We start from the raw sequence: 27,839 nt of genomic DNA on the forward strand, positions 1-27,839 counted from the left end.
ACTTTTCATGGAAAACACAAAATTGTTTGGGTGATCCCAAACTTTTGAACGGTAGTGTATGTCGGAAACGCCAGAGCCATTTTTTGATCCCAGTCCGTCACTGGGTACCAACACGAGGAAGGTGTGGTAGGTCCACGCTAGTGATTCCTGCTGCTGTCTCTGCGGTCCTGAGCAGTCAGCTTGCCAAACCACACGGTGCTACAGCCTGCCAACACACTCTCCATGGCGTCCGGGTGGCGTAGCGGTCTATTCTGTTGCCTACCAACACGGGGATCGCCGGTTCAAATCCCCGTGTTACCTCCGGCTTGGTCGGGCGCCCCTACAGACACATGGGTATGTGTCCTGGTCGCTGCACTAGCACCTCCTCCGGTCGGTCGGGGCATCTGTTTGGGGGAGGGGATAGTGTGATCCTCCCACGCGCTACGTCCCCCTGGTGAAACTCCTCACTGTCAGGTGAAAAGAAGCGGCTGGCGACTCCACATGTATGGGAGGAGACATGTGGTAGTCTGCAGCCCTCCCCGGATCAGCAGGGGGGTGGAGCAGCGACCGGGACGGCTCAGAAGAGTGTGGTAATTGGCCAAGTACAACTGGGGAGAAAAAGGGTGGTGGTGGTGGGGGGGGGGGGACACTCTTCGTGGTACTGTGATAAAAGTTCATAAGAGTTTTGGTACTCCTGACACGCCTCAGAAAACCCAGTCTCCGCTGCGCCTTCTTCAGGATGCAGTCGGTGTGGCGAGACCACGTGAGGGTGTCTGGGATGTGTAAAACGGTCCACCATCGCCACAGACGACCTACTGACGGAAATGGGAATGCGACTTCCTCTGATCTTTCTGAAGTCAACGACGGTTTATTTTGTCCGGCTGACATGCAGAGAGAGGTTGTTGTCATGGCAACACATGGTCAAATCATCCACCTCCCTCCTACAGGCCCTCTCCCATGCACTCACGCGCGAACGAAACTCGACCCACTCGACCCCGAACTGAGCCCGAGCGAAGCCTGCTGTTTCCTTCACACGTTTGCTGGGATTCTAACTTCTGACGGACTCAGAGAAGCGCCCTGGCTTTTTCTGTGGGGTGCGTTATGGATGTGCTGTGCGTCGGGTGGGGGGTGAAGTCTCGTTTACGCGCCTGACCTGAGAACTTGAAGGCCTCGTAGAAACGAGAGAACAGAAGCGGCCATTTGTAGCGGGCGAAGTCCACCACCTCCTCTTTCACCTTCTGAGGCTCAAACCTCTTCTGGATGTAGATGCCCTAGGCCAGAAGAAGGGCGAGAGAGAGAGAGAGAGAGAGAGAGAGAGAGAGAGGGATTAATTTTCATGTACGCAGATCCCAAAGTTGTTCCTGTTCATGTGAGGTTATGTAACAGTGCCCTCTTGTGGCGAAGTTCGGCATGCCGGATGGCTTTGAAAAATAAAAACCCGAAAACGCTGAGCCTTGTATACATTACATAACGCTACAGTTCTGCACAGATGTGGTTGTGAATGTGAGACTACATGCAGTTCTGCACCAGGTCCATGAGGTGTTTCACATCTGGAAACGGTGTTCTGGGTAGAAAACCTCCACCAAACTGCGGATGCTCCTCCCAGAGGGGACACCATCACTGACGGCGTCCTGCTTAAACGCACCTTTTTGTGAGCTGCCATGATGAGCTGGGCCCACTTCTCCACGGTCCTGGAGGTGCTGATCTCCCTGTCTGGTATGTAGGAGGGGATGAGGCTCAGCAGGCGCTCGATGAGGACTTCCGACCCGTAGTCCACGTAGTACTGCTGGGACGCCAGCTCTGCTAAGTCATCCTGGAGCAAGACAGAGAGAGAGAGAGGGAGAGAGTATCTTCATCATTATTATTATTATTTTCATTATTATTATTATTAGGAATGCACTGACATCACGTTTTTGCTGCCGATACCAATTCTGAGTACAAACAATTAAGTATCGGGCGACGTCCTTCCCCCTATCTTTGTCTGTCCATCGCGCTCTCCATCTCTCTCTGTCTTAATGTCCATCTATCTTTTTGTCTGTCCATCTCTGTCATTCTGTCTTTCCATTCATCTAGCTCTCTGTCAATCTCTCTTGCTATCCCTCCGCTCATCTCTCTCTCTCTGTCTGTCTTACTGTCCATTTCCCTCTCTTTGTCCATCCATTTCTCTCTCTCTCTTATCGACTCTCTTTGTTTGTCTGTCCATTTCTACCTGTCTGTTTTGTCGATCCATCTCTAATGACACATTACTCCCCTTTTGGTATCCGATTTCAGTCTTGGGTAAAATCTCTGACCCCAATACTCAATTTTAGCCTGTTATCAGTCTGATATCTGATACAAGTATCGGTATTATTATTATTATTATTATTATTATTATTATCATTATTATTGTTGTTGTTGCTCTCACCCGGTCGCAGCGGTACTCTCCAAACTTGACTCCTCGGATGATCTGCTGGTAGATGAGGTTGGTGGCCGCCTGGTCGTCGGTGGGGAGGTGCCAGGGTGTGAAGATCTCCTTCCTGAAGAACAGCCTCCAGGGGGCGTTCCTCTCCTGCGCCCCTTGCTCCTTGGCATACTGTTCACACTGTGACACAGCGTCCATCACGTGGTCGCTTCCACTGCCCAGGGAGGAAACCTAGAAAGAGAGAGAGCGAGAGAGAGCGAGAGAAGTATTTCTTTATTTTCATGGTTGGCTGTCTGTCTGTCCTTTTGCCTGACTGTATATGAAAGCATATACAGAATGATTTCAAATGCGAACGTCTGTTTCAACTTCTTTTTCCATCTCTCTCTCTCTCCATCTGTCTGTCCACCTGTCCATCTCTCTATCTCCTGGCTTGTCACTCCTCTCCTCCTCCTCTCCTCTCCTCATCGTCTACACCAGTGTTTCTCAACCCAGTCCTCAAGGACCCCCTATCCTGCAGATTTCCATTGTAACCCTGCATAGGTAGCCCCGCTTGTACTTACTCGACCAATCATCTCGCAGCACTTAATTATGCAAGGTGTGCAACATCTGACAGAATTCATTGCTGATTGGTTGAATAACTACAAACAGGTACCTATTCAGGGTTGCAAAGAACATATGCAGGATAGGGGGGTCCTCGAGGACTGGGTTGAGAAACACTGGTCTACACTCACCTTGTCAAACAGAGCGATGTACAGGGAGAAGCCGAAGCGGTCTCTCAGGCTGATCTTGTCGGACAGGGCGTTGCAGAGCTCCCTGGCCGTGGTGGCCGAGTCGGTCAGCAGGGTCTTCGTGGTGCCGTCCATGAAGGTCACCGGTAACATGATGGGCTTCTTGGACTTGGTGGCCTGGGGGTTCATATAGAGACAGATAGCTCAGTGCCAACGGGTAACATAGCTGAGAGTTATTTCACATACCCAAACCTCCGTCACCTCCACCCCGGCGGTGTTTTCTGTGTGTGACTTAAAGCTGAGATCTGTGATTTTTCTCCATTAATACGTTGTTTCCTCCACGTGTATGACGGAGTCCGGCTCCATAACACTACCAGTCATGTTCACCATGGTTCGAGACACTCTCCAGTCGCCGAATTTCCCCCCTTTTCTCCCCAATTATATTTGGCAAATTACCCCACTCTTCCGAGCCGTTCCGGTCGCTGCTCCACCCCCTCTGCTGCAGACTACCACATGCCTCCTCCGATACATGTGGAGTCACCAGCCGCTTCTTTTCACCTGACAGTGAGGAGTTTCACCAGGGGGACGTAGCACGGGGGGAGGATCACGCTATTCCCCCCAGCCCCCCCCCCAACAGGCGCCCCAACTGACCAGAGGAGGCGCTAGTGCAGCGAGCAGGACACATACCCACACCTGGCTTCCCATCCACAGACATGGCGAATTGTGTCTGTAGAAACGCCCCAACCAAGGTAACACGGGGACTCGAACCGTCGATCCCAGTGTTGGTAGGCAACACAGTGTTGGTAGGTTTGTAGTCCTGCTACATCTGGTTTGTAGTCCTTCTACACCTGGTTTGTAGTCCTGCTACATCTGGTTTGTAGTCCTGCGACACCTTGTTTGTAGTCCTGCTACATCTGGTTTGTAGTCCTGCTACATCTGGTTTGTAGTCCTGCTACATCTGGTTTGTAGTCCTTCTACACCTGGTTTGTAGTCCTGCTACATCTGGTTTGTAGTCCTGCTACATCTGGTTTGTAGTCCTTCTACACCTGGTTTGTAGTCCTGCTACATCTGGTTTGTAGTCCTGCTACATCTGGTTTGTAGTCCTTCTACACCTGGTTTGTAGTCCTGCTACATCTGGTTTCTAGTCCTGCTACATCTGGTTTGTAGTCCGGCTACACCTTGTTTGTAGTCCTGCTACACCTGGTTTGTAGTCCTGCTACACCTTGTTTGTAGTCCTGCTACACCTGGTTTGTAGTCGTTCTACACCTCGTTTGTAGTCCTGCTACACCTTGTTTGTAGTCCGGCTACACCTTGTTTGTAGTCCTGCTACACCTGGTCTGTAGTCCTGCTACATCTGGTTTGTAGTCCTGCTACACCTTGTTTGTAGTCCTGCTACATCTGGTTTGTAGTCCTGCTACACCTTGTTTGTAGTCCTGCTACATCTGGTTTGTAGTCCTGCTACACCTTGTTTGTAGTCCTGCTACACCTGGTTTGTAGTCGTTCTACACCTCGTTTGTAGTCCTGCTACACCTGGTTTGTAGTCCTGCTACACCTTGTTTGTAGTCCTGCTACATCTGGTTTGTAGTCCTGCTACATCTGGTTTGTAGTCCTGCTACACCTTGTTTTTAGTCCTGCTACACCTGGTTTGTAGTCGTTCTACACCTGGTTTTTAGTCCTGCTACACCTTGTTTGTAGTCCTGCTACACCTTGTTTGTAGTCCTGCTGCACCTTGTTTGTAGTCGTTCTACACCTGGTTTTTAGTCCTGCTACACCTTGTTTGTAGTCCTGCTACACCTTGTTTGTAGTCCTGCTACATCTGGTTTGTAGTCCTGCTACATCTGGTTTGTAGTCCTGCTACACCTTGTTTTTAGTCCTGCTACACCTGGTTTGTAGTCCTGCTACACCTGGTTTGTAGTCCTGCTACACCTGGTTTGTAGTCCTGCTACACCTTGTTTGTAGTCCTGCTGCACCTTGTTTGTAGTCCTGCTACACCTTGTTTGTAGTCCTGCTACACCTTGTTTGTAGTCCTGCTACACCTGGATTGTAGTCCTGCTACACCTGGTTTGTAGTCCTCAGGCGGAGGGAATGACAGACCGGGGGAATATCACAGATTTCAGCTTTAGAATAAGCCAGTCGATATGTTTTTATGTGGGTTGGGTTACTATACAGTACCACTCCCTACCACAAAAGTACCTGATGCAAGTAAAACGTGTGAAAGTACCCGCATGTGAGCGTCTTCAAGTACTGAATTATACGGATTTGTGTATGTGTTTGTATGTTCACTTTTTTATTTGTGGAAGTGTGTTGTGCGTCCGTGTGTTTTGGGTGTGTGTGTGTGTGTGTGTGTGTACCTGCAGCTCCAGCCAGGAAGGCGGCTGTGTTCTGGTACCGTTGACGAAGGTCCGTCTCAGCCGCTCCTCGCAGTACGGGGCGTAGCCCGGCGGGCCGCCGCTGATGAAGTTCCTCAGGTACTGTGGACGCACACACAGGACGCACACACAGGACGCACACACAGGACGCACACAGGCGCAGCAGCGGCCATGTTAGCTTAACAACGTGGCTACGCGGCTAGCCCATGCAACATGTAACTGCATCCTTAACAAACCACCACAACAAACACTTCTACTAACAGCAACACAAATTACAAACACACAATCCTAGTGAGGATAACCACAGTAGTAACACTACTACAACTACTACAGTGATAACAGCGTGCACAAGAGACGCAACATTACATGATTCGGATGACAGAAGAGCAGTTAGGAAGTGGTGGGGGTGGAGGTGGGGGTGGGGGTGGGGGTGGGGCTGACCTTGACAAACTTGTCGGAGGGGGCGAAGCAGCCGACACACAGAGACATCAGGATCCAGCCGCGGGCGTGAGAGCTCTTAGACGGGTTCTGGTTCAGCTGTTTACAGATCTGACAGTAGATCTCATCCCTACAACACACACACAACACACACACACACGTGTGTGACTACCTCCGTATGTGTGTGTTTATACGAGGGGGCAAGTGTGTGCGTCCTGTGTTCGAATGTGTGAGCGTATGGTTGCACGTTTGTGTTTGTATATGTGTCTGCATGCTTGAATGCATGTGTGTGTGTGTGTGCATTTGAATGTTTGTGTATGTTTGTGTGTCTTTGTATGTGTGTATGCACCTGTGTTTGTCTTTATTTGTGCACGTGTGTGTGTGTGTGTGTGTGTGCATGTGCGGATGCATCTGTATTTGTGTGTATTTGTGTGTGCAAATGTGTTTGTGCAGTGTGTATGTGTGTGTATATGTGAGCACTTGTGTGTGTGTGTGTGTGTGTGTTTGTGGGTTTGTTTGTGTGTGTATGTATGTGTACACTTGTCCATCCATCCATCCATTATCCAAGCCACTTATCCTAAGTAGGGTCGAGGGATGCTGGAGTCTATCCCAGCAGTCATTGGGTGGAAGGCGGGGAAACACCCTGGACAGGCCGCCAGACCATCACAGGGCCCACACACACACACACACACACACACACACACACACACACACACAAACACACACATTCACACCTACGGACAATGTAGTACGGCCGAGTCACCTGACCTACACGTCTTTGGACTGTAGGAGGAGACCGGAGCCCCCGGAGGAAACCCGAGCAGACACGGGGAGAACATGCAAACTCCACACAGAGGACGACCCCGGACGACCCCCAAGGTTGGACGACCCCGGGGCTCGAACCCACCTGTGTACACCTGTGTGTGTGTGTGTGTGTGTGTGTTAATACCTCAGTCCCGGCCTCAGAATCCCGTTTCCAATGATGAAGTGAAGTTTCTCCAGGTTGGACGTCGGCCTGTCCTCCAGCATACTGTTACCATGGAGACCGTACTCTCCATCATTAAGGCGCTTGGTGACCTGGAAGGAAACGGACTGTCACTGAAACGTGTTGAAACGCACCTAGAAGGGAATGGTGAGGGTGAGGCGACATTGTGGCAGCCAATCAGGAGTGTTCTCGTGACGGCGGGGAACCAATCAGAGTTAAGGATGTACAACAGGACGGTTCTGTGTTTAATAGCAGACTTATCAGGCTCTAATGACCGCACCAGGTTCGGGTTTAGGGGCTTTTTTTTTGAGGGGGGATTTTGAAAAGTTCAGTTAAAATACACCTGGAAACAGGTCTTGTGTGTCTTACCTCCTCTGTGATTTTGGACTTCTTCTTCAGGGTGAGGGACACCAGCTTGTGTCGGACGCTGTTTTTCTTGTGACTGTCAGCGTGGGGTGTCTGTGGAGACGCAACACCACACAGACCCGTTACGGCACTTTCACTGCTTCTTTACACACACACACACACACACACAGATTATTGTCGTGTGGTTCAGATTACTGCCGTGTTGTTCAGATTATTGTTGTGTTGTTCAGATTACTGTCGTGTCGTTCAGATTATTGTCGTGTCGTTCAGATTATTGTCGTGTCGTTCAGATTATTGTCGTGTTGTTCAGATTATTGTCGTGTCGTTCAGATTATTGTCGTGTCGTTCAGATTATTGTCGTGTCGTTCAGATTATTGTCGTGTCGTTCAGATTATTGTCATGTCGTTCAGATTATTGTCGTGTCGTTCAGATTATTGTCGTGTCGTTCAGATTATTGTTGTGTTGTTCAGATTACTGTCCTGTTCTTCAGATTATTGTTGTGTTGTTCAGATTATTGTTGTGTTGTTCAGATTATTGTCGTGTCGTTCAGATTATTGTCATGTCGTTCAGATTATTGTCGTGTCGTTCAGATTATTGTCGTGTCGTTCATATTATTGTCGTGTTGTTCAGATTATTGTTGTGTTGTTCAGATTACTGTCCTGTTCTTCAGATTATTGTTGTGTTGTTCAGATTACTGTCATATTGTTCAGATTACTGTCATATTGTTCAGATTACTATCGTGTTGTTCAGATTATTGTTGTGTTGTTCAGATTATTGTCGTGTTGTTCAGATTATTGTCATATTGTTCAGATTATTGTTGTGTTGTTCAGATTACTGTCGTGTTGTTCAGATTATTGTTGTGTTGTTCAGATTATTGTCGTGTTGTTCAGATTACTGTCATATTGTTCAGATTATTGTTGTGTTGTTCAGATTACTGTCATATTGTTCAGATTATTGTCGTGTTGTTCAGATTACTGTCATATTGTTCAGATTATTGTCGTGTTGTTCAGATTATTGTCGTGTTGTTCAGGTTATTGTCATGTTCTTCAGATTATTGTCGTGTTGTTCAGATTATTGTCGTGTTGTTCAGATTACTGTCGTGTTGTTCAGATTACTGTCGTGTTGTTCAGATTATTGTCGTGTTGTTCAGATTACTGTCGTGCTGTTCAGATTACTGTCGTGTCGTTCAGATTATTGTCGTGTCGTTCAGATTACTGTCGTGTTGTTCAGATTACTGTCGTGTTGTTCAGATTACTGTCGTGTTGTTCAGATTACTGTCGTGTCGTTCAGATTATTGTCGTGTCGTTCAGATTACTGTCGTGTTGTTCAGATTACTGTCGTGTTGTTCAGATTACTGTCGTGTTGTTCAGATTACTGTCGTGTTGTTCAGATTATTGTCGTGTTGTTCAGATTACTGTCGTGTTGTTCAGATTACTGTCATATTGTTCAGATTATTGTTGTGTTGTTCAGATTACTGTCATATTGTTCAGATTATTGTCGTGTTGTTCAGATTACTGTCATATTGTTCAGATTATTGTCGTGTTGTTCAGATTACTGTCATATTGTTCAGATTATTGTTGTGTTGTTCAGATTACTGTCATATTGTTCAGATTATTGTCGTGTTGTTCAGATTACTGTCATATTGTTCAGATTATTGTCGTGTTGTTCAGATTATTGTCGTGTTGTTCAGGTTATTGTCATGTTCTTCAGATTATTGTCGTGTTGTTCAGATTATTGTCGTGTTGTTCAGATTACTGTCGTGTTGTTCAGATTACTGTCGTGTTGTTCAGATTATTGTCGTGTTGTTCAGATTACTGTCGTGCTGTTCAGATTACTGTCGTGTCGTTCAGATTATTGTCGTGTCGTTCAGATTACTGTCGTGTTGTTCAGATTACTGTCGTGTTGTTCAGATTACTGTCGTGTTGTTCAGATTACTGTCGTGTCGTTCAGATTATTGTCGTGTCGTTCAGATTACTGTCGTGTTGTTCAGATTACTGTCGTGTTGTTCAGATTACTGTCGTGTTGTTCAGATTACTGTCGTGTTGTTCAGATTATTGTCGTGTTGTTCAGATTACTGTCGTGTTGTTCAGATTATTGTCGTGTTGTTCAGATTACTGTCGTGTTGTTCAGATTACTGTCGTGTTGTTCAGATTACTGTCGTGTTGTTCAGATTATTGTCGTGTTGTTCAGATTATTGTCGTGTTGTTCAGATTATTGTCGTGTCGTTCAGATTATTGTCGTGTTGTTCAGATTATTGTCGTGTTGTTCAGATTACTGTCATATTGTTCAGATTATTGTTGTGTTGTTCAGATTATTGTCGTGTTGTTCAGATTACTGTCATATTGTTCAGATTATTGTTGTGTTGTTCAGATTACTGTCGTGTCGTTCAGATTATTGTCGTGTCGTTCAGATTATTGTCGTGTCGTTCAGATTATTGTCGTGTTGTTCAGATTACTGCCGTGTTGTTCAGATTATTGTCGTGTCGTTCAGATTATTGTCGTGTCATTCAGATTACTGTCGTGTCGTTCAGATTATTGTTGTGTTGTTCAGATTATTGCCGTGTTGTTCAGATTATTGTCGTGTTGTTCAGATTATTGTTGTGTCGTTCAGATTATTGTCATGTCGTTCAGATTATTGTCGTGTCGTTCAGATTATTGTCGTGTCGTTCATATTATTGTCGTGTTGTTCAGATTATTGTTGTGTTGTTCAGATTACTGTCCTGTTCTTCAGATTATTGTCGTGTTGTTCAGATTATTGTTGTGTTGTTCAGATTACTGTCCTGTTCTTCAGATTATTGTTGTGTTGTTCAGATTATTGTCGTGTTGTTCATATTATTGTCGTGTTGTTCAGATTATTGTTGTGTTGTTCAGATTATTGTCGTGTTGTTCATATTATTGTCGTGTTGTTCAGATTATTGTCGTGTTGTTCAGATTATTGTTGTGTTGTTCAGATTATTGTTGTGTTGTTCAGATTATTGTCGTGTCGTTCAGATTATTGTCGTGTTGTTCAGATTATTGTCGTGTCGTTCAGATTACTGTCGTGTCGTTCAGATTATTGTCGTGTTGTTCAGATTACTGTAGTGTTGTTCAGATTATTGTCATGTTGTTCAGATTATTGTCACGTTGTTCAGATTATTGTCGTGCTGTTCAGATTATTGTCACGTTGTTCAGATTACTGTCGTGTTGTTCAGATTATTGTCGTGTTGTTCAGATTATTGTCACGTTGTTCAGATTATTGTCGTGCTGTTCAGATTACTGTCGTGTTGTTCAGATTACTGTCGTGTTGTTCAGATTATTGTCGTGTTGTTCAGATTATTGTCGTGTTGTTCAGATTATTGTCGTGTTGTTCAGATTATTGTCACGTTGTTCAGATTACTGTCGTGTTGTTCAGATTATTGTCGTGTTGTTCAGATTATTGTCACGTTGTTCAGATTATTGTCGTGCTGTTCAGATTACTGTCGTGTTGTTCAGATTATTGTCGTGTTGTTCAGATTACTGTCGTGCTGTTCAGATTATTGTCGTGTTGTTCAGATTACTGTCGTGTTGTTCAGATTACTGTAGTGTTGTTCAGATTATTGTCGTGTTGTTCAGATTATTGTCGTGTTGTTCAGATTACTGTCGTGCTGTTCAGATTATTGTCGTGTTGTTCAGATTATTGTCGTGTTGTTCAGATTACTGTCATGTTGTTCAGATTATTGTCGTGTTGTTCAGGTTATGTCGTGTTGTTCAGATTATTGTCGTGTTGTTCAGGTTATGTCGTGTTGCTCAGATTATTGTCGTGTTGTTCAGATTATTGTCGTGTTGTTCAGGTTATGTCGTGTTGTTCAGATTACTGTCGTGTTGTTCAGGTTATGTCGTGTTGTTCAGATTATTGTCGTGTTGTTCAGATTACTGTCGTGTTGTTCAGATTACTGTCGTGTTGTTCAGATTATTGTCGTGTTGTTCAGGTTATGTCGTGTTGTTCAGATTATTGTCGTGTTGTTCAGATTATGTCGTGTTGTTCAGATTATTGTCGTGTTGTTCAGATTATTGTCGTGTTGTTCAGGTTATGTCGTGTTGTTCAGATTACTGTTGTGTTGTTCAGATTATGTCGTGTTGTTCAGATTATGTCGTGTTGTTCAGATTATGTCGTGCTGTTCAGATTACTGTAGTGTTGTTCAGATTACTGTCATGTTGTTCAGATTATTGTCGTGTTGTTCAGATTATTGTCGTGTTGTTCAGATTATTGTCGTGTTGTTCAGATTACTGTCGTGTTGTTCAGATTACTGTCGTGTTGTTCAGATTATTGTCGTGTTGTTCAGATTATTGTCGTGTTGTTCAGATTACTGTAGTGTTGTTCAGATTATTGTCGTGTTGTTCAGATTACTGTAGTGTTGTTCAGATTACTGTAGTGTTGTTCAGATTATTGTCGTGTTGTTCAGATTATTGTTGTGTTGTTCAGATTACTGTCGTGTTGTTCAGATTACTGTAGTGTTGTTCAGATTACTGTCGTGTTGTTCAGATTATTGTCGTGTTGTTCAGATTACTGTCGTGTCGTTCAGATTACTGTCGTGTTGTTCAGATTACTGTCGTGTTGTTCAGATTATTGTCGTGTTGTTCAGATTACTGTCGTGTTGTTCAGATTACTGTCGTGTTGTTCAGATTATTGTCGTGTTGTTCAGATTATTGTCGTGTTGTTCAGATTATTGTCGTGCGGTAATCTCTCTGTAGTTGTCGCTCAGTCACAAGCGGTGAACTGGTGACGCAACCTTCATCCACTCCGGCTCGTGCTCGCCAATGAACGCCACATGAAAAACCGAGGGCACCTTCACGGGTCAGGGAGCAGAGCGCATGCCGCTAAAAGCGGGGTCGCTGGTAGTGTCTGATACGGCTCCCCGAAACAATACCGGCTCTCATAATTTCGCCACGAAGGCTTTATTAGCCGGTTAAAATGAAGACGGTTATGGTTCATATTTACGGCACTGCTGAAAAACACATCTAAAGCGACATAAAACGAACGCAGGATGACATCAGAGCCGGCGTGACCTGGAGATCGACTTGTCTTGACCGCCTCGCCAAGTCCGAGGGGGCGGGGCGAGCAACCTTCCAGCCAATAAGATCATCAAATGTTTTGCGCCATCCAATCAAAATCACATCCCTCCCTACCTTCTGTTTTATTTGAGACGTGAGAAGTCGTCTATCTTTTCTATACCCCCCCCCACACTCCTCACCTCTCCCTCCCCCTGCAGGGCCTGTAGTTCTCTCTTGTAGGTCTTCTTGCCCAGCGTCTCGTAGATTTTGGTCATGACGGGTATTTTCTCGCTGCCGTCGCTGATGGCCGTGTGGTACTTGGGCTCCGGCAGGTCTCCCATGAACCTCAGCACCGTGATCCACACCGCCAGGGCAGCCTGGGGGAGGAGGAGGGGAGCGGAAGTGGGTGTTACAGTCAGCTCGTTCATTAACCTGTCTGAGAAAGCTGGGTGAGGGGACTAAAACAGACAAGGGAGACACCGCGGACTGGTTTCCAGTTCATCATGGACAGGAGTTGATTTGATGGGGGGAGGGGGGGGGACTAAACTGACCAAAACAACAACTCTGTGAAACTGCCATCCACAATTTCCATCCCATCTGAGTTGACGGCAGTCTGGGATCTGTCTGGGATCGATGTAAATCCAGGAAGGTCGACGTGTATAATGATGAGCTCCATTATAAAGCCCTCCAGCTTGACATGCAGCATGTGTTTACTACCCGGGCTTGAAGCTCATGAGGTGTGTGGTGAGTAATATTCTGTGAACACTGTCGTGAATGACTATTATAATCAAATGAATACTTAACACAGTCAAAGGTGTAATGACTATAATATATAACTAAAAAGAAAATCCTGTGTGATAAGGTAAACGAAAGGGTTTACCGATTCTACCTCATATATAAATAATATCTAAATAAATTATATATATACATATTAATAATATATTATTTAACAATAATTAAATAATATAAATTATTAATATTTATGTATTTATTAAAAGTCAATATTATTGACTTCTACCGCTGGAGGGCGATGTTGGCCTTCCTGGTTGTTAATTGCCACTCCACTAGCGGCGTCGACAACAGCTCTTTTGGGGCTATAATGAACCCGATATGTTTTCATTTGATAACCGTAAGCGGTCTCATGTTTCTGGATAGTGACATGACAACATACCAGTTGTGGAGGAGTTGACACCACCGGGGTTTCCCATGCACCACCGGGAAAACTCCTGGACTCACAAAGCCTATTACGCTCATGTAATTACGCTTATTGATCGAGTAAGTCACTGAGTAGATGGAAAGGTCACTTTGGGACAGGTCATAGGTCAGAGGTGACATACCAGCTGGTCTCCCTCATCGTCGTGGAAGAGCAGCGGCTGCTTGAGGGGCCGTCTAACGTAGGTGTGCGTGCTGGTGCCCTGGAAGTAGGTCGCAGCATATTTGGCGAACTTGTACTCGGACAGGTCCTCCTCTTCATCGTCCTCCGGTAGAGGGAGCGCCTCATCCAGGTCTTCCTCCTCCAGTTCCCTCTGAGTTCGCTCCAGGTCCTTCGTGAGACGAGAACAGACAACACGGAGAAACGGAATAGAGAGAGAGAGGTGAGGAAGACACAGAGTTCCCACACTTTTTACCCAGCGGGTCCCCAACTTTTCCAGGACTTCTCCGTAACTTTGATCTGAACTTCCACGACTAAAAGAAGCAACATGTTTAGAGCTGCTACTGAAAAGGTGTGTTTTGGTACTGTCTATGTGATATTTGAGTCGGTCTACACTTCAAATGCTGTATGTGAGCTGCTCAACAACAAGCCACATTATGTACTTGTCCATCTGAAGACCCCCCCCCCTTTCGCCCCAATTATATTTGGCCAATTACCCCACTCTTCCGGTCGCTGCTCCAGCCCCTCTGCCGATCCGGGGAGGGCTGCAGACTACCACCACATGCCTCCTCCGATACATGTGGAGTCGCCGGCCGCTTGTTTTCACCTGACAGTGAGGAGTTTCACCAGGGGGACTTAGCGCGTGGGAGGATCACGCTATTACCCCCACTTCCCTCTCCCCCCCGAACAGGTTCCCGACGGACCAGAGGAGGCGCTAGTGCAGCAACCAGGACACACACCCACAATCCGGCTTCCCACCCGCAGACATGGCCAACTGTATCTGCCGGAGGTAACATGGGGATTCGAACCAGCGATCCCCCGTGTTGGTAGGCAATGGAATAGACCGCTACGCTACCTGGACACCCTGAAGACACTTATTGATGAGACCGCACTTGCCTTGTACACTGTCCACAAGCTAGCGAGCTAACTGATAGGAAAGCTAGCCAGGGGGGGGCACATGTTAGCATGCATATGTGCAACGTAAACTTTAAAGAACCGCTGCAGTGCTTCACCCACTGCTGTTTTTACATGGGTAAATTCATCTTTAGCAGGGTTGCTGGTGCTTTAGTCAGATGTCCATGCCTTTGCCAAACCCTTTACAATCATTTTTCATAACTACTCCATGTCCTAGAATTTACATTTTCAAATTTACTGACTTTTCCAGATTTTTCATGGCTGTATGAAACCTGAAGACACAGACAGACCCCCCCCCCCAAAAAAAAATAAATCTGATCTTTACGCTGCTACGATGGAGTGGAGGTGCATTATAAGGAAAATATTTAGTAACTACATTTTGATTCTAAGTTTTTCCAATGGGTATCCATGTTTTTTCACGCCCCGAGTAAACAGTGTAAACGTGTATCAGAAGACAGAAATTTCCGACTTGAGTTATCTGCTTTGCACAAATCCATATCATATCAAGCTCTACTACATCTAAAAATACTTATCATCGATCTCCTAACATATAAATTAACTGTTTTATTGTAATACAAAACTTAAAACTGCCCCCACTCCCCAACCACACCCTCCATCTGACCTCAAAGCCGGCAGGGGGCTGTCCCTCCTGGCCAGGGAAGGAGCTGGTGGTCCCCAGGAAGCCAAACATCTTGTCCACCATGTCTGAGTCATTGACGGGCTCATTGCGGGCCTTCTCCATCTGCTCCACCATCTCTTTCTTCTTCCGCGCCTCCTCCTTCTCCTTCTTCTCCTGCTCGGCATCCTCCCTCGCCAGCTGCATCAGACGCTCCTGCACAACATGAACAGGGTTTCAATTCCATATCAAGTCACCGTTCATTCATTCATTGTGTAGTTTCCTCTCTGACCACTAGGTGGAAGGTGCCGTACTGTAACAGGGCTGCAGAGAACCACAACAGCAGGCGTTGCCAGGGCCACTCTAGCTATGACTGGTTATAAAAAATGGATTACATTTGTATAGTGCTTTATCTAGACACCCAAAGCGCTTCACAGTGAAGGGAGGAAACTCACCTCAACCACCACCACCACCGTGTAACACCACCTGGGTGATGCACAGCAGCCATTTTGCACCAGAACGCTCACCACACATCAGCTTGAGAGGGAGGAATCATTAAGCGAATTACACGGGGGGATGATTAGGTGGCCAGATGGAAAGAGCCGGGTTGGGAATTTTTGCCGGGACCCCCTACTCATGCGATAAGTGCCATGGGATCTTTAATGACCACAGTGAGTCAGGACCTGGGGTTTAACGTCTCATCTGAAGTACGGCATCTCCTACAGCACAGTGTCCCCATCGCGGTAGTGGGATTTTTTAAAATTAGGACCAGAGAGAAGACTGCCCCCTACTGGCCCACCAACACCACTTCCAGCAGCAACTCAGTTTTGCCAGGAAGTCTCCCATCCAAGTACTAGCCAAGCCAACACCTGCTTATCTTCTGTCATGCGGCACAGCCAGGGTACATATTGGTATGGCTGCAGGCATTCCCGGTTACTCTGATCTGATGCATGTTGAAGCGTTTCCTGTACAACGCTTCTCTAATATTTGACAAAATATTGTTTTGCGGAGTTCGGAGTATCATAATATATCAAAACATATTGAATCGTGATACTTGTATCATGATAAGAATTGTATCACCAAATTGTTGGCAATACATACAGTACAGTATACACGTTGGCAGATTGAGACTAAGGCGACAACTTCAGTATTCAGAAAATGTGACCACGCCCAGTGTACCTGAGGTGGTCAGTTAAATCATAGGCAATGTTACCAACACTCCTGTTACTTTACAATCATAAAATGCACCACCCTATCTGCCTACATCTCCCTTGAAGATAAGTGTTTTGGCAGTTTAGGACAAGGAGGTACGGAAATGAGAGTGAGACGGAAACATGTAGCAAAGGCCCTCGGCTGCATTCGAACCCAGACCTGAATCCACATAGTACAAACTAATGGAATAGAGGCGTATAAGGATAAATCATCATCATCATCAGCTCCGTAACCTATGGAGGTCGTAGGAGCACAGCTGACGCCTCAACAGGTTGAGTCATCATGGTGTTTCAGTAGGGGGAATACCTGGTGGTCCCTATCTCCTCTCCAGGCATGGATGGCCATTGGTTCAGAGGAACTCATCTGCCCTTTGACGGGTTTCGTTTTTAGTCCTGCTGGGCATCTACACACCCTCCTCACAACAACCCAAGGGTTGAAGTGGGTGGGGGGGGGGTGCCAGTTTAGTCGCCGACGACCCCGACGGTTGCAGTTTAATGTCGCACCCAGGATACATATCTCAAATGCTGGGTTGTAAAGAGCAACTGGAAGTGAGGTCCCACCTGGTGTTTCCGCTCAGCCTCGGCTTTGGCCCTCTTAGCCGACATCTGGTTCCTCAGCTTGGACTCCTCAGCCAGGCGCATCCTCTCCGCCTCCAGCCTCCTGCGGTACTGAGAGGATGGAGGGGGAAATAAGATGCAAGACTGGACTCTTCTTAATGGAAGAAGCCATTCAATTCAATCACTCTCAGCCTGTCCCAGCAAGCGTTGCGTGTAAGGCCACTTTGTCCTTATTACTCTTGTACCAGAAGTTTTGAAATGTATATTTGCCTCACGTTGTTACATAGTTATGTGTAGTTTGTAAAGTAGTTTTGTTGTGACATCGCAGTTCATCTCTTGTACTGTTCCAGCTTTACCGCGTCAGCTTGCACAAGAGCCCAATCACATTTTTCGTTGTCAATTTCGAAAAGTTTCTAGTGTTTCTTGGGGGATGTTGGAAACTCTAACACAAAGGGGCTAGGACAGGGCAGGATATGTCCAACTAGATTTGACCGGCACCGATCGGCGCACTATACGAGTTTCTCACATCCGATAGGCCAGGCTACCACCTTTAAAAGGAGTTTTCTTTTGCAGCATCATTTTTGAATCATTTTATTGGACAGATTTTGTGGAGAAAAGTGCGCGGCGGACCCTATTTTTATTCCCAAAGATGCCGGAGTTCATCCAAGCAAACGCTGCAGAAAGATCACTCCCCCCTTCGCCCACTCGCTGACCCGTTCAGTCGTATGTGTGCGCATGCCGGTACCTCTCCCTTCAGCCTCTTGTACAGCCTGCGTGCGATCATGCCCCGCGTGTGGGCCTGGATGGTGAGCACGGCCCAGAACCGGTGTCGGAAGGCCCTGCGGACCAGGAAGCCCCGGCAGCGAGCCTGGAAGCGCATGATCCGCTGACGCGCCACGTGGTACGTGATGTACAACTTCCTGGAACGGACCAGGGCCTGGAGGCGGGAGAAACCCGCTCGCATCTGGGGATTGGGGGGATTGAATGGAGGATTGGAGATGGAGAGAAAGATATAGAGGAGGTGGGAGAGAGAGAGAGAGAAAAAACATTGTGAAAAAGAGATTGGTAATAGGGAACGAGCCACAGAAGGATGGACGGAGTAGGGGATTTAGAGAAAAAGCGAGTAAGAGATGGATCCACGCTATTAGACAAATAAATACAGACAGAACCATCAATAGAATGAGAGAACGACCCGGGGAGGGCTGCAGACTACCACTAGTCTCCTCCCATACATGTGGAGTCCCTTGTTTTCACCTGACAGTGAGGAGTTTCACCAGGGGGACGTGGCGCCTGGGAGGGTCACGCTATTCCCCCAAGTTTCCCCCCCCCGCACAGGTGCCCCAACCGACCAGAGGAGGCGCTAGTGCAGCGACCAGGACACACACCCACATCCGGCTTCCCACCCACAGACACGGCCAATTGCGTCTGTAGGGACGCCCGACCAAGCCGGAGGTACCACGGGGATTCGAACCGGCGATCCCCGTGTTGGTAAGCAACGGAATAGACCGCCACGCCACAAGGACGCCCATTTTAAGTCTTTTTTACACGTAGACTGTGTAGCTAAATGTAATCTGACATCAGCAGGTAAAGTCTGGGGACGATACTGACCGCTCCGTAGTTCCTCCTACAGTTGTACCCTCGCCATGTCTTCTGGATCAACATGGCCGACTTCCTCATCTTCAGGAAGTTGGATCTGTTTGAACGGAGGAATGAAAAGCTTTTCATATTCATACAAGTTTCCTTCTCCTCCCCTCAAATCATTTTATACGGTGACATTTGTACCGCAGAAAAACGCACGACAGCAGTGGAAAGACACAAAGGCGTTGGTTTTTTGGCGTGGGAACGTTTGTGATGGGCTCAGTTTCCTCATCAGTGGGTTCGTTCAGCTCATCTTAACAGAATCAACCACAAACAAAAAGGATGCTGTATACTCACAACCTCGGTACTACAACAGAATCCTCTTTAGTAGTCATTTTGTACACACATACCACCGGGCCACCGGGCCGCCACGGCAGCCCCGTTATTTGAGTTTTTAATCCCTCCTGAAAATCAGCTCAAGTTTTGCCTTTTCCAAACTGTGACCGAGTCCACGTGGGAGCAGAATGTGTCGCTTATAAAAAACCTGCGAGTTTGTTTCTTCAAAAATACCCAACCTGCTGTAAACGCTGTGTCCGTAGCATGGCCAGTACGCACACAACAAACTCAAGAATACAGAAAGATTAAAATGCATGAAGACCACAACGTGAAGGTGGACCTCTAAGTAGGAAGGGTGAGAAACACAGGAGGTGGTAACCTCCACGCCTCCGCCGGCTACCGTGTTGAGACATGCTGGCGGTTTAGGTTTTACCCTGTCAATTAAGCAAGCAAAATCAAACCAGTTCTTCCTTCACTTTGTAAGAAGACCCCCCCCCCCCATATGGGGTTTCGGGGTCTCAGTACACATTAGCTCACCTGTCCTTGAAGCCTCGCACCACCTTCTGGATGAGGATGACCTTGTCCGTGATGGCTTTGTCTCTCTCTATCTCCAGCAGCATGTCGTGGTGGTCCTGCAGACACCCCAGGGACAAAGGAGGACAGATATGATCTCCTTCACATGTCCAAACTGCAGGTTTACGATTGATTTCCTTTCCAATTTTTCAGACATTTACAAAGTTTTGATGATAAGGTTGTAGATAATCCACCTCCATCCAACTTTCTGTCAACACCGCCCTACTGAAATGAGTGTTGGAACTGTAGCGACCGCGGGTGACTAGACTCGCTAGCCCTTGGCTAACGGGTCGGACTCTTTAGTCCAGTGTTTCTCAACCGGGGGTCCGCGGACCCCTAGTGGTCCGTGGTGTGATTGCAAGGGGTCCGTGAAAATAAAATATCTTTAAAAAAAGACCCTATGACATTTATAGAAATAGGATTATTTTACTCAAATGTGACTGAGACCTTTATCTACCTAAACTATAAAGGGTAACAGGACCTTTTTCTCTAATTACATCTGTTTCACAAGTGTAATTTATTGTATTTTAATAAGAGATCTCGCTCCCGTTTGCATTGTTAAAAGTTACTGCATAAAAATCCTGTTGTTACATACATCTGAAAGTTACTGAATACATATTCTGTTTTGTTACATATATCTGAAAGTTACTGAATACATATTCTGTTTTGTTACATATATCTGAAAGTTACTGAATACATATTCTGTTTTGTTACATATATCTGAAAGTTACTGCATAAGAATTCTGTTTTGTTACATACATCTGAAAGTTACTGAATACATATTCTGTTTTGTTACATATATCTGAAAGTTACTGAATACATATTCTGTTTTGTTACATATATCTGAAAGTTACTGCATAAGAATTCTGTGTAGTTACATATATCTGAAAGTTACTGAATACATATTCTGTTTTGTTACATATATCTGAAAGTTACTGCATAAGAATTCTGTTTTGTTAACTATATCTAAGTTACAACTGGAAGCTCTTATTATTGCCCCAAAGAGTGAATAAATGCTGTAATGCAATTTAAAATGCAGTTTCTACTGTTTCTATCAAATTGCAACCCCCCTCCCCCAAGATCAGGTGGAGGGATCCTCAGGGTAGATCAAAAATACGCAGGGGGTCCAGGACCCCAAAAAGGTTGAGAACCACTGATGTAGAGAACTGTGTACCATCCTGAAGGAAGCTACAGGAAACAGCGCGTGAGCTCGTGAGGGGGGGTAACGCCCGAACAAGCCCCCCCCCCGTTTACTGACACCAACACAGTATATACCCCTGGAAACACACAGCTCTCAAAACACACAGCTCGCCATCCTGCCCTCCCACTGATCTGTCAGCTTCCTGATGGGGAAGTGTGGCCAGATTCTACTTCCTGTACTACTTCCTGTCCCGTCGAGTGGCCAGGTTAGCACTAAAACTACACCGATGTTCAGCCCAGAAGCACAGGGGTTTACTGAAACAGACACCGCTGTGATTTTCTCAGGAAGGCATGCATATTTGCAAATCGATAAAAACTTACAAATACGTTTATATATCTGTATTTATATCTACATTTACAAATCTATAGGTAGATTAGGTTGGATTAAACTCTACTGTCACTGCACAGAGCTCAAGAGCCAAGACAATGAAATGCAGTTTGGCATCTAATGACAATACTGCAAAATAGTACAGTAAAGTGCGAAGAGACAGACAGACAGACAGACAGACAGACAGACAGACAGACCGACAGACAGACAGACAGACAGACAGACAGACAGACAGACAGACAGACAGACAGATAGATAGATAGATAGATAGATAGATAGATAGATAGATAGATAGATAGATAGATAGATAGATAGATAGATAGACAGATAGACAGACAGATAGACAGATAGACAGACAGACAGACAGATAGATAGATAGACAGACAGACAGACAGATAGACAGATAGATAGATAGATAGATAGATAGATAGATAGATAGATAGATAGATAGATAGATAGATAGATAGATAGATAGATAGATAGATAGACAGACAGATAGATAGATAGATAGATAGATAGATAGATAGATAGATAGATAGATAGATAGATAGATAGATAGATAGATAGATAGATAGATAGACAGACAGACAGACAGACAGACAGACAGACAGACAGACAGACAGACAGACAGACAGACAGACAGATAGACAGATAGATAGATAGATAGACAGATAGACAGATAGACAGACAGACAGACAGATAGACAGATAGACAGATAGATAGATAGACAGACGGATAGATGGATAGATAATTTTTTTTCCTTATGAACTGACAAGTATTTGTGGCCTCTTGCCCCAAGTTAGTCACACAGAGTTTATAGGATTTGACTTGCAGGTGGACATTCTCTGTTTTTAAACTTCCGTGCAACAAAAAACAAAAAAGTTTTTAAAGGTTCATCAACTTTGAAAAGTGAAAAGTATTTTCGGTCGTGTCAAAAAAACACACGCCAGCTTGTGTTTCAGCGTGATGACCTGATCAACCGACGGCTTCATTCAGATACTGGGTTACAGACGCGGAGCTGTCACCGTGGCATCCGGACATGCCTAACATGTGACCCTTGACCTCCAATATAACCATCTCCCCTCACACTGAGACAGAAACCAACACACACACACACACACACACACACACACACACACACACACACACACTGGGCAGGACTGTCCTTCCTGTCAGCAGTCATGTCAGAGTTAAGTGGAAAAAAAAGCTTCATTGTTGTGATGGCAGTGTGCGGGGCGGATCTGGCTCTCTCTCTCTCTCTCTCTCTCTCTCTCTCTCAGCTTGGGTCGGGTCAAACAAGGTTTCTCTATACAGAGGGCAAAGTCCAGTTCTGCCCACCTAAGAGGGTTAAGATGAACCAGTACTACCAGTACTGAATGGGCAAGCCAAATTTAATGTGTTCATTTAATTTAATTAATTTTTTTATAAATTGTTAAATTATTTAAAATTATAAATTTATACATTTTATGATATAAATAATCGAAATTATATAAATACAAATAATAAATAAAATTTAAAATGAGATAATATTAAATATAAACACTACAAATTTTAAAATTATAAAATTATAAATTTTATCATATCGATAACAGAAATTATAAAATATAAATAATAAAAATAAATAAAATGCAGAATATAAAAATATAAATAATATAAATGTTAAAATTCTAAATGTTACCATATAAATAATAGAAATTGTAAATTATAAATATAAAAATAAATAAAATATAAAAATAAAAATAATATACATTTTACAATTATCTATTTATTAATTTTAATTAATTGTTAATTTAATTTGATGTCTACTTTCCCCCTGAACTGTTTTATTATTCCAATGACGAGGGTCTGGAAAAAGAATAAAAGCTGCCGCGTTTCTTCCATTACTGAGGTTGATGGATTTTAAGATGCTCTGCAACGAAGATTCCTGTATTTTATTTAACTCTAAGTGACTGTAAAATGATTGTGACAACAGGCGACGGCAGTGACAGTGACATTACAAACACCAGCCTCAAAAATAACACCGGTGAGTTTTCTTCCGTCCGATCTGTGTACGAATTCTCTGTTCGCCAGTCATCTCCTCAGGTGGGCTGGTTAAATTTGCATTAATTACAGTGAGGTTATAATTAAAGGTAATAATGCATCATTCAAATGTAAACCAAAGGGTTGTGCTATTACCAAAATACAACACACAGGACAGGAAGCTGCTGTCACTCCCAAATTGATTGACAGGTTTCTTGATACAAGCACTACCACGAAACAACAAAAACCAGGCGATGTACGAAGTGTACTATGATGGCTGGTGATAAGCCCAGCCCAGTTTAGCGGTTAAGCTAGTTGGACACCAGCTCCTGTTGGTGGCCGAAGAGAACCTCTCCTTAGCTCCACTTCTCAGCGTAATCGGCAGGCGAGCTGGAAATAGAAGAGCTGGTCTGAGGCCCAGGTTGTACAGCTTAGCCATGACGTCCCGGTACTTTGAATGCTGCTCCAGCACCTCCGGGGTGTAGTCTTCAAATATCTGTACGGGCGTCCCGCGGTACTGGAGATGTCCTCTGTCCTCGTCTCTTGTGGGCTTCGTGGACGATTAGGTCCTTTGTCTGGTAGCGGTGGAGCCGGGTGATTACAGGTCGTGGTCTCGACCTCGGCCACGGTCTGGCTGCAAGCGACCTGTGCGCGCGGTCCAACTCGGGAGGAGACTGAAGAACCTGATCGCCTAGCAATTCGACCAGGAGTTTTGAGAAGTCGTCCGTAGGTCAAGGCCCCTCAATAGATTCAGGGAGTCTAATAATACGGATATCATTACTATGGCTCCGACTGTCCAAATCCGCTGTCTTGGCAGTCAGCTTGGCGTTGCTATCGGCTAAGACCTTGCATCGCTCCTCCGGCTCTTTGATTCGCTGGTCATGGAGGTCAGCCTCCAGAGCCTCGACACGCTGACCGTGTTCGGTTACTGTAGCCTGGGTGTTGTTCAATTTCTCCTCCAGAGCCGCAAAGGCCGCTTTGAGATCGCAGAGATGTTAATGTAGTGAGCAGGTTTTGATATGTAATGAGTGTTGAGACTTGAAGATATGCCTAGTAAAAGGTCAACGTTATGCCTTGGTCTCCGGTCCATTCATTACTAATATAAGTACTATAAAGTACAAGACAGTTAGCTCTGTGCTGTTCTAGCAGGCTAGCTATGCTAGCCATACTTGGGCTATCATGCGGCGTGGTCGAAACTTCGGCGTCTCCCCTCTCAGATGACTTCGCTGATTTCGACATTATCTCGGCATGTACTATGCGTAACAGTTTCTGTTCACGGATATATTTTTTGATTGTCAGGGGTTATGAAAAAGTACTGTTTTCAAGTAAACTCACGGGGGAGCGAGATCAACACGTCTTCTACAGTCGGACGTCACCGGAAGTCCTACCACGGAACAACAACTAAATCTGAGTTTCTATTGTTCTGCGATACTGTAAAAGCTTCGTTCACATCAGTCGCTGTTGTGACGATGGGAGTAAGACAGCTTCATAAGCTCAGTCCTAAAAGTAAAAGAAGCCATTTTATTTGCTTGGAAACGGAGGGCCTGAAGGGATCATGTGACTTCATTGAGCGTTTCCTGTGTTTTGTGTTCTGGCAGACTTCATGGTCTCCTCAGTCTGAGGTAAACTTGACATTTGGTTTATTGGAATTCTTGTTTTTGATCATCTCACCAGAGTGAAGCGTTACCTTGAGGAATATCTTGGTCTTTCCCATCTGCCAATCATCGTCTCTGCCCAGCACAGCCTCCGCGATCCTCTGACACGTCCCTCTCAGGTCCTCCTGGATGGAGAGAGACATGACAACTGAATGAGAGAGAGAGAGACATTACAACTGAGTGAGAGAGAGAGCGCGAGCGAGAGAGAGATGCATCTGTTGATGTGTATGTGTTCTGTATTGTATACTGTTCTTGTCCTTTATGTGAACACACTCTCACATGCACACACACACATGCAGAGACTGACAAATTCACACACATCCACTCACACAGGATCTTGTTGCCATGACGTAGCTGTGTAAGTTGTTTTATTGCATGTGTTGATGTATATATGTTGTGTATTCGTGCACTCTTATTGTCCTTTATGTGAAAATGCTTTGCAATATATGACTTGTCATGCTAATAAAAGCACATTTGAATTTGAGAGAGAGGAGAGAGAGGGAGAGAGAGAGAGAGAGAGAGAGAGAGAGAGAGAGAGAGAGAGAGTGTGTGTGTGTGTGTTTGTGTGTGTGTGTGTGTCATGAAGTGTGTGAAAAGTGGGGAGTGTTTGGGAAAAGATAGATAGAGTCCAACGGAGGGAAACTTTGACGTAATTCGGCTCTCTGGTGTGAAGACTAGTGCATTGGACTTCTAGTCAAGCGTGAACTGAACAATCCAAAGGTTGTGGGTTCAAGTCCTGCTGCTGTCGAGCCATTTAGGTGGAGGATCTATCTGTTCTCCAGATGATAAGGTGTGCCGCTGAAGAACACTGTATGATCAAGACAACAGACTAAGAGGAATATAACAGATGTCTATACCCCACTGACACAGACTTAATTTGCATGCATTGAAAAAAGTATGCAAATTAATCACTGAAAGCAAAACAATAGAAAACCCCTACTAGTCCTGACCCTGCAACAGACCCTGAAAGAAGTGAGGACTGGCCAAAGTTTCCTCACTGTGATGGTTAAAAACTCAAACTGGTCCTCACAAAGATAGAAGTACAAGAACACACACGCATTCTCCCCGCTACCTGTTTGTAGGCAGGTTTGATCCCAGGTATTAGGACCCGGTACCGGTCCACAAACTCCACAAAGGTGTAGCGGATCGGGTAGCCGGCCCGGCGGATCCGAATGGTCTCCATCATACCAGAGTACCTGAGTTGACGCACACACAGCTCCCTGTCAAACAGCTGGAGAGAGAGAGAGAAAGAGAGAGAGCGAGAGAGAGAGAGAGCGAGCGAAAGAAAGAGCGAGTGAGAGAGAGAGACATAGACAGAAAGCGAGAGAGAGAGAGAGCGAGAGGGAGAATGAGAGAGAGCAAAAGAGAGAGAGACAGAAAGAGAGAGACAGAAAGAGAGAGTGAGAGAGAGAGCGAGTGAGAGAGAATGAGAGAAAGAGAGAGAGAGAGAGAGCGAGTGAGAGAGAAAGAGAGAGAGAGAGAGAGAGAGAGGAGTGTGAAGGCTGCAAATTTTGAAAAGAAAGAATTTAAAACCATGAACAGATGCTACAATGAGTTGAAATACTGGAGGAACAGGAAGCATCAGTTGGTCTTTTCATATGGTAACATGGTTAAACGCTGATCAAAACCTTTCAACGAAAGCCAAGAGCCTGGGTTTTTAATCACGTTTAACATCAAATCAAGAGTGAAGAGCAAGACTACCAGTTTAAACTCACTGCCATGTCGATTTCCCCTGTTAACTTTCTGTCTGTCTGTCTGTCTGTCTGTCTGTCTGTCTGTCTGTCTGTCTGTCTGTCTGTCTGTCTGTCTGTCTGTGTCTGTCTACAGTGCATCCGGAAAGTATTCACACCCCTTCACTTTCCCCACATTTTGTTATGTTACAGCCTTGTTCCAAAATGGACTAAATTCCTTTTTTTTTCTCATCAATCTACACACAATACCCCATAATGACAAAGTGAAAAAGGTTTTGTAGAAATGTTTGCAAATTTATTAAAAATAAAAAACTGAAATATTGCATGTACATAAGTATTCACACCCTTTGCTATGACACTCAAAATTGAGCTCAGGTTCATCCTGTTTCCACTGATCATCCTTGAGATGTTTCTACATCTTGATTGGAGTCCACCTGTAGTAAATTCAACTGATTGGACATGATTTGGAAAGGCACACACCTGTCTATATAAGGTCCCACTGTTGACAGTGCATGTCAGAGAAGAAACCAAGCCATGAAGTCAAAGGAATTGTCTGTGGACCTCCGAGACAGGATTGTATCGAGGCACAGATCTGGGGAAGGGTACAAAAAACATTTCTACAGCTTTGAAGGTCCCGAAGAGCACAGTGGTCTCCATCATTCGTAAATGGAAGAAGTTTGGATCCACCAGGACTCTTCCTAGAGCTGGCCGCCCAGCCAAACCGAGCAATCGGGGGAGAAGGGCCTTGGTCAGGGAGGTGACCAAGAACCCGATGGTCACTCTGACAGAGCTCCAGCGTTCCTCTGTGGAGATGGGAGAACCTTCCAGAAGGACAACCATCTCTGCAGCACTCCACCAATCAGGCCTTTATGGTAGAGTGGCCAGACGGAAGACTCTGCTCAGTAAAAGGCACATGACAGCCCGCTTGGAGTTTGCCAGAAAGCACCTAAAGGACTCTCAGACCACGAGAAATAAGATTCTCTGGTCTGATGAAACCAAGATTGAACTCTTTGGCCTGAATGCCAAACGTCATGTCTGGAGGAAACCAGGCACCTCTCATCACCTTGCTAATACCATCCCTACAGTGAAGCATGGTGGTGGCAGAATCATGCTGTGGGGACGTTTTTCAGCGGCAGGAACTGGGAGACTAGTCAGGATCGAGGGAAAGATGAATGGAGCAAAGTACAGAGGGATCCTTGATGAAAACCTGCTCCAGGGCGCTCAGGACCTCAGACTGGGGCGAAGGTTTACCTTTCAACACGACAACGACCCTAAGCACACAGCCAAGACAACGAAGGAGTGGCTTTGGGACAAGTCTGTGAATGTCCTTGAGTGGCCCAGCCAGAGCCCACACTTGAACCCCATTGAACATCTCTGGAAAGACCTGAAAATAGCTGTGCAGCGACGCTCCCCATCTAACCTTACAGAGCTGGAGAGGATCTGCAGAGAAGAATGGGAGAAATACCCCAAATATAGGTGTGCCAAGCTTATAGCTTCATACCCAAGAAGACT

At 45.4% G+C, this 27,839-nt stretch overlaps 1 protein-coding gene across 1 annotated transcript in view; it reads right to left on the bottom strand.

Annotated features, from left to right (window-relative positions):
* LOC130115299 (unconventional myosin-VIIa-like) overlaps window positions 1–27,839 on the bottom strand; it is a 92,830-nt gene that overhangs the window by 26,502 nt on the left and 38,489 nt on the right. Inside the window, exons 16-32 of the mRNA XM_056282906.1 lie at window positions 25,709–25,867; window positions 24,669–24,761; window positions 19,399–19,493; window positions 18,556–18,640; window positions 17,693–17,911; window positions 16,951–17,058; window positions 15,185–15,394; window positions 13,613–13,819; window positions 12,476–12,652; window positions 7,270–7,359; window positions 6,865–6,992; window positions 5,919–6,045; window positions 5,460–5,579; window positions 3,112–3,285; window positions 2,384–2,611; window positions 1,625–1,792; window positions 1,133–1,250 (exon numbers count right to left, since the gene is read on the bottom strand). Coding sequence (XP_056138881.1) covers window positions 1,133–1,250; window positions 1,625–1,792; window positions 2,384–2,611; window positions 3,112–3,285; window positions 5,460–5,579; window positions 5,919–6,045; window positions 6,865–6,992; window positions 7,270–7,359; window positions 12,476–12,652; window positions 13,613–13,819; window positions 15,185–15,394; window positions 16,951–17,058; window positions 17,693–17,911; window positions 18,556–18,640; window positions 19,399–19,493; window positions 24,669–24,761; window positions 25,709–25,867 — 2,506 coding nt within the window. The remainder of the gene's footprint in view (window positions 1–1,132; window positions 1,251–1,624; window positions 1,793–2,383; window positions 2,612–3,111; window positions 3,286–5,459; window positions 5,580–5,918; window positions 6,046–6,864; window positions 6,993–7,269; window positions 7,360–12,475; window positions 12,653–13,612; window positions 13,820–15,184; window positions 15,395–16,950; window positions 17,059–17,692; window positions 17,912–18,555; window positions 18,641–19,398; window positions 19,494–24,668; window positions 24,762–25,708; window positions 25,868–27,839) is intronic.

The sequence above is a fragment of the Lampris incognitus genome, chromosome 7 (assembly GCF_029633865.1).
Source record: "Lampris incognitus isolate fLamInc1 chromosome 7, fLamInc1.hap2, whole genome shotgun sequence".
NCBI classification, from domain to species: Eukaryota; Metazoa; Chordata; class Actinopteri; order Lampriformes; family Lampridae; genus Lampris; species Lampris incognitus.